Below are 14,406 nucleotides of genomic sequence, written 5' to 3'. Positions count from 1 at the left end.
TTTGATGCAAATATGATTACCAAAGTGTATCATCATAGGCTCCAACTCCTAACCAAATAATCTTATGAGGAACTTGTGGAGTCAAATAATCTCACAACTCGTCAAACACATTGCCATATACTCCACCTCTACTGAACTAAGTGCCACAAAATCCTGCTTCTTGTTGAACCATGAAATAACTATTGATCCAAATGAAAAGGCACAATGAAGTGATTTTCCTATCCACTTCACTCCCAACCTAATCTGGGTCTATAGACCCCTACAAATCACTCCATCACTCTTGAAATATCTCAGTCCATACTCCATTGTACCATGCAAGTAATTAAGAACAAGCATCAATGCAATCTAATGCATATGCCTCGGTTCCAACATGAACTAGCTCAGAGTGTTTACAACAAAGCAAACATTTCACCTATTGTTGACCATATACATCAAGGAACCAATTAGCTACCTATACAACATCTAATCCACCAAATCCTAATTTGAGGCACTTGACTTCTTCATTTTGGTGATACTAGGTGTAGTCATAGGCCTACAATCCACTATCCATAATCTCTTTAGAATATTAACTACATGCTTCCCATTTTCCAAGGAACATCTCACCTAGTCACTACCACACCTCCAACCCCAAAAAGTAATGCATTAAGTGAATGTCGTTCATCTTGAAATATGAAGCTAAATACTATTTTCACAATGCACTGAGCTTTTATCCACACATGAGAAATGGGTCATCAATATACAACACCAAGGTAAGTGGATAATCTCCAACAAGTATAAAGTATAAGTTGGGATCTGCCTCACTCTTGGTGAAGCCCATGCTAAGTGAGTACCCATCAATCCTAGACTACCATTCCCTCGGTGTCTACTTGATTCCATACAACATACATGAGAATTTCACTCATGAATCTCAAAGTCGTAAGGTTGCTCAATGTAGACCCCTTGCTCAATAACTCCATTAAGTAATGATGTTTTCACACCCATCTTATGTATATTCAACCCCATTGTGGAGGAAATATATATGACATCATGAATGAAAGTATACCTAGTGACTGGAGAAAAAGTCTCATCATATTTCACTACCTCCTTCAGGGATAACCCTCTCGCCAAAAGCCTCACTTTATATTTTTTGTGCTACCATTGGTAACATGTTTGATATCGGATATCCACATGCAGCTCACTGTCAATTTTCCCTCTGGTCTCATAACTATGTCCCACACATCATACTTCATTGTGGAGTGATACTCCTCCATCATTATATCCCTCCAAACCTATTGGTATACTACCTCCTCAACATCGGTAGGCTCAAAATCAATGATGCTATTCAAGAGATCCATATAGTTGGGAAACTTCCTCTGTGGCCTACTCTCCCTGAATGTACTCTTTGGAGAGTCCACATGCTCCTATTCTTCCATCAATGATATTTCTATCCATTGAGTCCTCCTCCTAATATAACAAGGAGCCTCCAACTCCTACTTACCTAAAGATTGATTCCTTGTTGTGAGTGGTGATGAACTCTCCTCAATCTTCTGAGCATACTTCTCCTTTTCTTCTATCACTGGAATGGGATCATGGGACTTCCTGAATGCCAAGCCCTCCTCAAACTTAACATCTCAGCTCACCACAGTCTTCCTCTATGCTGGAATGAAGACCCTATATGCCCTTGAGGTCTCATTATAGCCCACAAATATGCCCTTCCATCTTGAGGGATCTAACTTCATCCTCTTCTATGTTGGTACATGGATACATATAGGACAACCAAAAATGCAGAAATGGATAATCTCTATCTTCAGTCCAAACAAATTATCCTCTAGAGTATAATCTCCCAGGACTTTATGAGGACTCTTGTTTTTCACGTGCGTTGTTGTATTACATGCCTCCACCCAAAGGAACATGGGTAGATCTTGGTCATGAATCATTGCCTTGGTAGCTCCCACTATATTCTAATTCTTCCTTTAAGCAGCCCCATTTTACTATGAGTTGTAAGGGACCATCAATTCCCTCTTGATCCTTGACTCCTTGCAGAAATATTTGAAGTAATTTTAGGTGTATTCACCCCCATTATTAGACCTCAATAATTTGATCTTTTTTCTTGAATGATTATCCATGAGCTTTAAACTCTTGGCAGTCATTGAAGACCTCAACCTTAGTCCTCATGAAGAAGATCCATGTCTTCCTAGAGAAATCATGAATGAAGGGTCACATAATAGTTGGAGCCCTTCACTGATGCTATTGACATCAAACCACACACATCTATATGCACTAGATCCAATATACCCTTGAATCTACTCTAGCTACTCGGAAAATCATCCTTGGCATACTTACCAAGAGCACACCCCTCGCACACTCCCTATTTCTCCATGTTGAACTTTGCAACACCAGCGACAATATCCCTTAGTATGGGAATAATTCTCTATGATGAAAGTGACCCATCCTCTTGTGTTAAAGCTCACAAAGGTTTTCATTGTCATGAACTAGGTCTTATTCTAGTTGAGCCTTCAATATGTCTAGAATACCCTCTCTGCCTCTAATAACACATCTTGAGTTAAGGTAATAATCACTTAGCCGAATGAGAACATGTCCATCCTATAATGTAATGGAATATATCCTATCCTCCATGGCTGAGACAGAGAGTAAATTCTTCTTAATCCCCCAGAAAAAATAACACATTTTTCACTTCTAGAGAACCTCCTGATTCCAGCTAGAACAATATAGTCCTAACTCCATCTACACCATACTTGGCATTGTTTTCAAGCTCCACATATAGATCTAAGTCTCTCTCTACTTGTATAGAAATCATGTGTTCCCTTCATGTGACGAGAGGCTCCATTATCCATGAACCAAGCGCCATTATAAATTGTGCTAGAGAGACAAAATAATAATGAGAACTCTTCCTCGAACTTTGTAACAAACTCCTTAACCCGAGTTTCTACAAATGTTGTTATTTGTTGCAAATTTTCATTCCCCTACTTCTTTATAGGACATTGTGAAGGATATTGTCCACTCTAATGGCACACAATTTTTTTTATCTCATTAAGATTCTTCTTCTTCCCAACCTATGCAGTTGTTTCTCCACAGGTATTTTTCTTAACAAAACCCTTTCCTTTGCCCTTCATTGCCTAACTTGCAAGAGTGAAATTCTCATCATCGCCCTTTTGTTGGCCCGCTAGAGATTCCTCCCAAATCCCATTCTAGATGAAATCATCCCATAGCTTGTCAAACTTGGGAAGTGTCTCTTATGAAATGATGCCTTTGATGAATGGGTCCCATGGTCTCACAAAACTATTTAGGGAAGTCATCACCATCTCTTCATTTGTCACAACCTCCCCAATCGTTACTAATTGATCACAGATCTAAGTGATGTTGATGAGATAGTTGGTCACTATAGTTGATCTAGTCATCTTGATGTTTATAAATTTTCCCCTCAACCTTATTTTCCTATTTTTACTACATCTCTTGAAAAGATTCATTAGAGCCTCAAACATTTCCCTTGTTGACTTCTTCTCATGTAGCTGAGGAGTCAAGTGATCCTTCAGCGTATCTAAGATGATCCTCCTAGCCTTCATATTTTTTTGGTTATGGATGACCAGCTATGTTTCATCAATTAGTGAGGTTCATGTGGTATTTGCAAAAACCCATAACCCATTTTCTATAAGGACTAGTGTAACCCTCACCTTGCAAGGGATCAAGTTAGATGCACTCTCCAACTTGTCCTCAAACCTCAAATTAGTTGCTACCATTTCCAAACCAAATTTTTTACTGAAGAAAAACTTACTGTTGGAATTTTAGATATGATGGAAAACTATCAAAATTTTGATTTCCTCTTCAAAATATATTTCTTCGAAAACATGTTAAGCTTTTAATTCCAAATTTGGTTCAATATTTCAAGTAAATTTATAACTCGAAATTTAAATATGCACTTATTGAATAAAAACACATTGGAATTTTAACTTAGAAATTTACAACAGAGGCAAATATAGAAAATAATTCTCACACAGAAATTAACCCTCCACCTAAAAATCACTTTTATTACTTATAATAGTGAGAGATCCCAACTGGGAAAATGACCCTATTGAAAAATACAAGTTACATCAATTATAAAAAAAATTCTTAGCACTCGTACCAACTATACGACCCTCCAAATCTCCTCTAAAACACCCAAACTACCTATTGTCTGCTTCAACCCGCAACCCTCTTTTAATAGTGTGGCTAATATAGACTCCTACACACCTGAGAACTTGTACAAGTTGTACAAACCCTCCCTACATAGTACATGTGAGATCTCTAGTTGAATACCACCTCACACATGTGGTTTCTTCTTGGTTATTTATTAAACTTGTTGTACAACCCTGTTGGGAATGATCTTTTGCTACTTAAATCTTTCATGATATTTTTCTCCCTTGGCCTTGACCTCTAGATGAAAATCCTTCTTCACCTTTTGTTGATATCACTCACTAATAAAATGTTCTTTCTAAGTCTGTGTAATCATTTCTCCTTATACTATCTTTTATAATTCTTCATTGAGCTAAATCACTAACCCTAATATTCAAAGTGCTTGATGGTTGAGAATATATCTCACCTCACTTGAGATCAATGGTTGAAATTAAATTTGAGTCACTAATGTAATAAATTACATTTCCTTAGATTTTCCTAGCTCAATAGCCAGCCTTAATTAATTAATCTATTTTTCCTATGTTAGAGTTAGGAAAATAATAAAAACAACTTAATAAATTAAGTCAATTTATTAAGTGATAATTTGGATGACTCTTGCATGTTTAGAACCTAGCCTATGTAGAAGCACCTTTCCATTGCTAAATTTCATCACTGAACCATTAAACCCACTTAATAGTGAAACACTCAATACCACCATTAAAAATTAAAAATTAATATACAAAATTCTTCTCCAACCTCAAATCTCCTTATATTCAATATTCAAACCATAACAATGTTGTTCCCACTGTTCCACCAAGTTTCCAAGGCGAGGAGAGGTAGGAACAAGGAGACCCATAGTAGTGATGTGTGGGAGCACTCCCAAATTTTAGGGAAATTTACAGGGGACATTGAAGTGTGTGTGCATCTTGATGTGCAAAATATCTTTATATTCCATATGAGGAATAATTATGTTTTGTCGAGGGACTATTCATGCTCAATAATAAAGCTTGAAGCCATTACATCAAAACTCATCATGTCACTTGTGGGAATTGAACAGAGGTCGGTAGGATCCTAATCATCCCTCCCAAGCACCTAAGATAAACTCAAAACACACACACAGACACACATTATAAAAATTATTCAAATTCAATCATATGAAATACATTGATTCATACATCCTAAATGATCCTTTGAAATAGAGATAATTAAATAGTGTATACATTGATTTAAATTCATCATTCATTATTTTAGAATTTGATTAGTACTAAGCAAAATAATAGATATGAAAGTTTGAAGTTTAGAATAGTGAATTGAAATTGCTGAAATTCAAAAATAGAAAAGAGTGATAATTTAAAGAATTGATTTGAGGTCATTACCTTCTAGAGTCAAGAATCAAAAGCTAAAATTGAAAATGTAAAATGGACATTTAGCCAACAACCAAACCAGTCATTGAACCGATTGACCCAAGAACTGAGAATAGGAAAAAAATCCAAACAAAAAAACTCGTCGACTAAAAAATATATAAATATTCAAAGTTTGAAAAAAATACATAAACATCCATATGAATCCAAAACACTATGAAAGTCTGAAGTTTAGAATAATGAATTGAAATTAATCAAATTCAAAAATAGTAAAGAGTGATAATTTATAGACTCGATTTGAGGTCATTAGCTTCTAGAGTCAAGACTCAAAAGCTAAAACTAAAAATGTAAAATGGGCATTTAATCAACAACCAAACCAGTCATTAAACCCATCAACCCCAACACTAAGAATAGGAAAAAAAAATTCAAACCAAAAAACTCATCGACCAATATATATATATTCAAAGTTTGAAAAAAATACATAAATATTTGTGTGCATCCATATGAATCCAAAACACTATGCAAAAATATGCAAAGATTCTTGTATATATAACAAGGGTGCATATAACCAAAATAGCACTGAGTGCAGTCCAGTTTTGAACCTAAAATAGATCAACAAAGAGGATCTAGATGATCTCTATAATCTGAAAAATATAATGTTATAATAAATACCTACATATAGTCAAAATCATTTCCTATATCGGAATCATCATCATCAATATCAATCTCTAAGCATTAAAAGGAGATAGAAAAAAATTAACATGTAAAATTGAGATTTTGAGTGCTATCCATTTTTGAACCAAAAATACATCAACAAAGACACTCTAGATGATCTCTATAGTCCAAAAAAAATCATGATATAACAAAAATCTACATATCATCAACATCATTTTCCATATTGGAATCTTCATCATCAATATCAACCTCTAAGCATTAAAAGAAGATAGAAAAAACTTAACATGTTAAATCGAGAATTTGAGTGCAACCCATTTTTGAAACAAAAATACATCAACAAAGAGACTCTAGATGATCTCTATGGTCGAAAAAACATCATGCTATAACAAATACCTACATATCATCAAAATCATTTCCTATATTGGAATCCTCATCATCCATATCAACCTCTAAGAATTAAAAGAATATAGAAAAAACTTAACATGTAAAACCAAAATCTTGAGTGTAATCCATTTTTGAACCAAAAATACATCAACATAGAGGCTCTAGATGCTCTGTATAGTCCAAAAAAAGTCATGCAATAACGAATACCTACATATCATCAAAATCATTTCCTATATTAGAATCCTCATCATCAATATCAACATCTAAGCATTAAAATATGATAGAAAAAGTTTAAAATGTGAAATCGAGATTTTGTTCAAGTGATGGGTATATTTTTACTAGGGTCATGACAAATAAGTTTAATCAATGCCATGAACATTGAGGTACATAGAGGGTTTGGTGCTCTTGATTAAATGTTTTTTTAAAAGGGGAGGGCTAGTCCCCTGAAGAAGCTTTATATTAGGCCCATATGTACAATATTTACAACGTCATCAGTCACATCAATCACATATACCGATATATATCTGCACGATGATACATATAAGCTGTCGCGCAGTGCCACAATAATGAGATTCGATCACGGGTGGGGTGCGTGAAAGCCGACTACCCCCACCACTTGACCAGTGCACTCGGGTGCAAAACCTTTTTGTTTACAGCTCTTGATTAAATGTTAGTTCCATATCCTCATACATAATCCAATGAAAATGTTGCAATTCCCCAATCCTAAAATCCTAAAATAAGATAAATCTACTGAATTTTGAATGGAATTTAAAATTATATTTTCCCCCTATAAATTTCGTGGCAAAAGTAATAATCAACTTTTTTATTTCATTAGATATTTGTCCCTAAAGATAAGAAAGAGCATAGATAATATTCATTAGTCATGAAAGACCATCCTTTTAAGTCGGCGTTAAAAACTTGAAGTAGGAAAAGGTGTTTTAGCTTAAAATAATCCTCTTCTCGAACTTCCACTTAACGTGTCATACAAGGCATACTTGATTTCTACCGCGCCATTGCATCCCTGCGCGTTTTCGATTATTTGTTTCGGGGGGGGAGAGGAAATTTTGGTATTACTCGAGATTAAGAGATTGTACTCCTCCGACCACGGAATTGGAATTTGACCGGTGAATTTTTAGTCAAATACATTAAAAAAAATCGGCAATATGTTTTGTCGAATTAGTTTCGAATAATTAAATGTGATTTATCTGGTTTAAAACCATAAATAAGTCAACAAAATAGATAGCTGAAAATTTTCTTAATTATTCAAATATAGATCACAAAAACTTGAAATTGAAAATATTCTTAATATTTTATACTCTGTGTATTCTTAGAGTTGGAGAAATAATCAAATTTAACTAGTGTAACAAATTTGAAGTTCCTACTCTACCTGCCACTAGTTTAATTTAAATATATTCATTTGATTTTTAAAATTATTTTTATTTAAAATTTATTATAATATGAAGAATTACAAATTTTATTTTTTAATATTATATAAGTTAAATATAATAACAATTCTAAAGTTGTGAATTTATTTATATATATATATTTTAAATTACAATTTAATAAAAAAATATATAATTAAATTAAATTTTGGCAATACAATACGTCTATTAAGTTATTGGTTAAAATACGTCTATTAAGTTATTGGTTAAAATCTGATGGAGAGAGGTTGAGAGTGCCTACTACTTGTAGGGATAAAATAATGATTTATGAGACATTCATGTTTGACCAAGCCTCACACAATATGTAGATGACTAGATCATTCTCTCATCTAATGTTGGGGTTAGTCCTTTCATCTAACATTGGGATTAGTCCTTTCATCTAACATTGGGGTTAGCCCTTACATAGTTATGGGTAGATCATTCTTTCATCTAATCTTGGGGTTGGTCCTTTCATCTAACATTGGGGTTAGCCCTTACATAGTTTCAACATACCTCAAAAAAAGGTTCATAACTCCAAAAAGAAGAAGAAGAAGAATTTGAGTGATAACTATTGAAAAAGCCCAAATATTATAATATTTAGATTTTTATTTAAATTAAAAATCATCCTAACTATCTAGGAGTTCGACTTAAAATCGTGTGTACTTGGTTAAGAGCTTGTTTTCATTGAGCATCATGTTAATGGTTGAAGACCTAGAGGCATCTAACAGGAGTGAGAGTTTTCCTCCTTATGGACCAATGGCAGGTTGTTTTTGGGTTGCTTTTCCTTGAATAATGATCAAGAGTCAGCCTCCATTTTCGGATAGCTTCTTGTGATGGTTGTCCCTGCTACTAGTTTGGCCATTATGTTATGATAGTATTTCCCACTGTTCAAAAGAAAACTTATCCCAAATTTTGAAGTACAAGTTTTTTTTATAAAAAGTGATAGTATTTTTTTGATAAGCTTGCAACATCACACATTTGTGAGCCTTTGGACATAACCTATTTATTAATTCTAAATGAATGTTCAAAGACTTCTTTATGGCACTATTAGTGCACATGCACATTTACCTAGTTCATATTTTTCTAAGTCCTATAGTTCATGGTGCCCTTGGTCCAAGATATTTTCCTTGGGTGATAAGATTCTCCTCTTCGACAGGTGCAAACTTTTCTTGAGTTAACATTAGTTACACTTTAGTTACTCAAGTGGTGTCAAGTTTTGCATGCATCACTCCACCCATGTGCATGGGTAGGCATGGGGGTGCAATGTCTATGTATGCATGAGTTCTTTGCTTGCATATGACTAGTTAAGTGCATGATTTCTTTGCTTGTGCATGACTAGTTAACTAAGGCTTGTTATGCATGCATAAATTCGTCACTTTTGCATTACTAGTTAACTCTGGCTTGTTATGCATGCGTGAGTTACTCACTTGTGCATGACTAGTTAATTGAGGACTAATTGCATTGCAAGACCACTTAACTGAGACTAAGGGATTGTTTATTACTGATTACCTATGTACATGTACTAGAAGTCTAACTTAGTGTGCATAAGCTCTCTAACAAAGAATATTATTTATATGTGTTTCGTTCATTTTTTCAAACAATTTGAATTCGTTCATTCCATTTGGCCTCAACCTTGAGATTGTTATTTTTTCTTTGCAACTAGATTTTGTGTGCAAGTTACCCAATGATTTTACAAGGTATTAGAGTACAAGAGGAGCTTGTAAGAAGAAGCCCATATTTTTCTTTGCATGTTACAAAGGTTTGTAGCACTCGTAGAGCATGGATATGCTCTTTTTAGTGATCCTCACACCATTAAATTATTTTGAATGGAAACCAAAAATTCTCCTTCTACTTAGAAGAAAAGGACTCTATAGATTACTATGGGAACCAAACTAGATCCAAATTACACAATTAAGAAAGCATACTATTTTAATAGGATGAACAAAGCATTCAGGTTGCTATGCTTGTCAATGTCTCTGGATTTATTCTTCCATGTAGAATATGCCTCACGCCCAAATGAAGTCTGGACCACATTGAAGGGCATGTTTAGGAAACATGATGAACCATAAGGACATTAGTTGGAGGATGAACTCAAGTCATTGAGCCCAAGTAGTTTTGATACCCTACAAGACATTTTCACAAAGTTCAAATCTTTTCTTCTACAAATCATGGCATGTGGACTAGACAAGACAGAGAAGTATGCAATCCTCTATATTCTCTTGAAGTCGATGCTAGGTACTTGGTGTTTGTTTATTCCTTTAAATCTTCAAATCTAACAATAAGAGCATCTTGGAAAATACCTCCTATGGATGCATTCACTGAATCACTCCTACAAAAGCAAGACAAGTTCATAAAAGTGGGTGCTCTCAAGAATTGTGAGGCTCATGTGCTTGCATTACGTGGAAGCAACAAGAAAATTGATAATATCACTAGAAGGAATCTCATATAGGAACAAACATAATCTTTTATTTATTTTTATGGTTGTTCTGTACATGGGTGCCTAATATGGTTACATATTATTGGGACCCATTTATTCTACACACCTTAGTTGCGTTTCAAGTAGAGTATTAGTGTACATGCATTTTTACTTAGTTCATAGTGCACTTGGTCCTAGATATTCTTCTTTGGATGAGAATACTCTCCTTGGACACAAGTGTGCAGTTCGCCTTAGCTATGTACATTAGTTGCACTTTAATTACTCAAGTGGAATCAAGTTCTACATGCACCATTAAATCATCACTCCACTCATATGCATAACTATGCATGCACAAGTTCTTCACTTGTGCATGACTACCTAACTAAAGCTTATTATGCAAGCAATGTTTTTTAATTATATATACCTAGTTAATTGAGAACTAACTCCATTGCATAACCAATTAATTTAAACTAAAAAATTATTTATTAATAATTACCTATTTATATTTACTAAAATCTCAATTTAATATACATCAACTCTCTTTAAAAAACAATAAATAAATAAATAATTCATTATTTTTTCAAACCATTCAAATTCGTTTTTCATTTCTTCTGACTTCTTTATATTTATATTCTCAAATTTATTTGTTAAAAATTATAAAACATCTACTCAACGCTACATTCGTGGTCCCCGTATGGTCTCCTCAACAATAACCAAAACATAAAAGTTCTATAAAAGTTCTATGGTTGATGTTTCTTTTGGAGTATGTATATAAAAGAAGTCACCAGTCAGATTTCACTTTGAAAAATAACGGATAAACGCCACTTCGCACCTTGAGAAGCCCACTCTAATAGGGACATTTTGTCTATATATGGGAAATGATTAAATGTCAATTTGCATTTTGAAAAGCCTCAACCGTAGCGGCTCACAACATTGTTGGTACTGTATTACTGTCAATCTGTTGTTTGGGTCGCACTTTGAAAAGCCTCCAAAGCCTTTGAAGTATCCCAAATTAGTGGGAGAATTAGTTAAATATTGCTGTCCAAAATAACCAACAAATAATAGAAAAAAATGATTGAATATTGTTGTCCAAAATAATCAACAAATGCAAAATTGCAGCCAGGTTTCCTATTGAATCGAAGAGGTTAACCTTAAAAGTACGTCGCCGTATGAACAGATCGAAGTGTACGGCCAGGATCCAGGTGTTGTTTGCTTTGGAGAATCTTACATAAAGGTTAGGAACTTATTGTAAAATTAAGAATAAGTTAATTAGTGGGTAAATATTAAGTATTATCCGATGAGTAATTTAATATTTTTTATATTCTACAATAAATATAATATTATTTTTATTTGAACAATAAAAGAACAATAATAAATTAAGGATGTACTTAATGTTTAAACTAGAAAACATTAAACCAAGAATTGACGTGTGATCAATATTTAAAATAACAAATGCTTAACAAATGTGAATAATCTAAGGAACCGAGAAGTCAATCCCTAAAGCTGCCGTGACCAGAATGGGATTTGACAGCTGGACTTGCCCAGTTAAATACGATTAATAAGTTTTAAATTGTCAGCAATCTTCAATAGAATGGTCAAAACAGTTACGGGATTGTCAAAATCTTTAAAGCACGCCTGTAAAGCTTCCTCGACTTGAACGGTGAAGAAGTAGCGTTCACACATCAACCATGGTAATGCGATGCTTTCGGCACTCAAAAATCCTACGATAGTCGTTCAATTGACTAAAGAGGGACCACGGAAATGAATTACCGAAAGTCACCTGAAGACTTGACTTGCAGGAGGCAATATATTGCGACGGAAAGTGCCCCACAGCATTTTTGGTATTTGTTTAACCGTCTGTGTGGTTTTGAGGTCTTTGAAAATATATGAGTTAAGTTGGGGGAGTGTTTTGTTGCATTACAGAGGGGATTGCATATAATTTGTGGAGGGAATTTGCCGAAAAAATCATGGTTGATCCTGGTTTTGTCCCTGGCCTTATTGGTGTGGGCTTACAGATGACAATCCACCAAATACTTCGGCACATTAACATTGCCCTTCGCTGCAGGAAAGTGTTGGCCGCTTTGAAAGATAAATTAATAAGAATTGAGCCTATTATCCAGCACATCCAGCATTGCCGGCTGACAATGAACCAGCACAAAGATGAGGCTTCAGCTGTTAACAAATGGCTTCAAGAGTTGCAGGTGCTTCTCAAAGAAGCATCAGAAATTGTGCATCAGTGTACAATACCTAGCTGGAATCTTGTTTCTCGATATAAAACCACCAAGAAGATCAACAATCTGATTGCAAATATAGACAAATATGTAAGATTATCTCCTTTGGTTCACATGGTCCAAGTTCAAGAGCAAACTGCGAAGATCCTGGAGAGACAAAAGCAGATTATTGAAAATACCAAAGCTTTGGCTTCTTCAAGCACTTCTGCAATCACATCTCAAGCCGCGAATGCTCCAAAAAGCACAGCAAGGACTAAGTTGATCGACGAACCCCTTGTAGTGGGACACGACAAAGCCTTTGCAAGGATGGAAAAATGGGTAATAGATGATGTTGAGGCTAACAGTATTGGCGTGCTCGGCAAGGGTGGATCTGGAAAATCTCTGCTTCTCAAGCAACTCTTCAACAGCGAAAAGGTTAGCAATCACTTCAGCGACGGTTTTTTACTTTGGCTAACTGCTTCGCAAAGTCGAACTATTACGAGTCTCAGGAATGAGCTTTATACACAAATAAATTTGCATAAAAATATAACATTGGGGCAAAAAATGGACGAAGATGGTGTAAAAATATGTTTGAATGAGACACTGCAGCAGAGTAGCAGGTTTGCCTTGTTCATAGATGATGTTTGGGAAAAGGACGCCACGGAATTGTTGGAGGGATTGGGCATACTGCGGGCTGTAACTCATCACTCCAACTCAAAAATTATTGTGAGTTCTAGGTATCGCAGTGTACTTTTAAAAATGGGAGTTGCAGATAAGTACACAGTAACAATGGAGAAGTTGTCCAAAGATGAGAGTTGGAAGTTGTTTGCATATCATGCATTTCCCTATAATAATAGAAGCATACCGGCAAACATCAATGAGGAAAACGCCAAATTGGTGTGTAGTAAGTGTGGAGGGCTTCCCCTGGCACTAAAAGTTGTAGGGAGGGCAATGGCCGGGTGTAGTGATCCACAACAGTGGAAATGGGCTGCTCAGAGGCTGGCAAATGACCATAGCCCCGATGCTTGCCTAAGGTTGAGTTACGATGCACTAGGCAGGGGGAATATTGGTTTGTAGTTCTGTTTTCTACACATTCCTGCAGCCAAAATTATTCGTGCCAACAATAAGATTCCATTGTGGGTAGGAGAAGGGTTGCTGGCAAGGAGAGATCGCCATCAGCTGATTTCTTAACAGGTATTATACACTTGCATAATTTATTCTGTATCATCACGGCATATGTCATGAATCTTTGTCCACTCTTGCTCATTTTCTGTTGGAAACTCAACAGGTTCATCTCCTCTAGCACTCCAGGCTCTGCACTGGCACTGAATTGTTTTCTTGATTTGTGAAGTTTCTCTGTTGGCATGAAATGGAACTTCCTTTCTTTGATTGGTTGATAATAAACTGCGAGTTTGGTTGATAATAAAATGGAAGCTGTTGTGTTTGATTGTTGATAATAAAATGGAAGTTTCTCTGTTGTGTAAAACTGGAGATTGGTTGATAATAAACTGGAGATTGTGTAAAATTTGAATAGCATTTTATAACAGGTTTATTCATTCGATGTATTGTTACACTACTATTTCATATTTTTTTAAGATAGAGAATCTTATTTTTATAAGATGGAGTATTATTATCCTTTTAATAATTTGATACTGATAAAATAATATCTACTTTTAAAAAACTTAAACACTAGTATATTTATATGTATATTCTTATATTAATTTAATAAAATGCTTTAACAAGATTTTGACATGAATACAAAATCTCTGTTCTCCCATTTTCTTACACTT

At 34.8% G+C, this 14,406-nt stretch overlaps 1 protein-coding gene across 1 annotated transcript; it reads left to right on the top strand.

The window, feature by feature from the left end:
* The first annotated feature begins 12,373 nt into the window (after nucleotides 1-12,373).
* Nucleotides 12,374-13,693, top strand: LOC149189796 (putative disease resistance protein At4g10780). Its single transcript, XM_089410348.1, has one exon. The coding sequence runs from the start codon at nucleotides 12,374-12,376 to the stop codon at nucleotides 13,691-13,693; it is 1,320 nt and encodes a 439-aa protein (XP_089266474.1).
* The last annotated feature ends 713 nt before the right edge of the window (nucleotides 13,694-14,406 follow it).

The sequence above is a fragment of the Pinus tabuliformis genome, chromosome 3_1 (genome assembly GCF_031772625.1).
Source record: "Pinus tabuliformis cultivar Carrire ecotype Pingquan chromosome 3_1, CPIR1, whole genome shotgun sequence".
Taxonomy (NCBI): domain Eukaryota; kingdom Viridiplantae; phylum Streptophyta; class Pinopsida; order Pinales; family Pinaceae; genus Pinus; species Pinus tabuliformis.
Note: the sequence above shows the minus strand (reverse complement) of the source record. Positions and strands in the feature narration are given on the sequence as shown.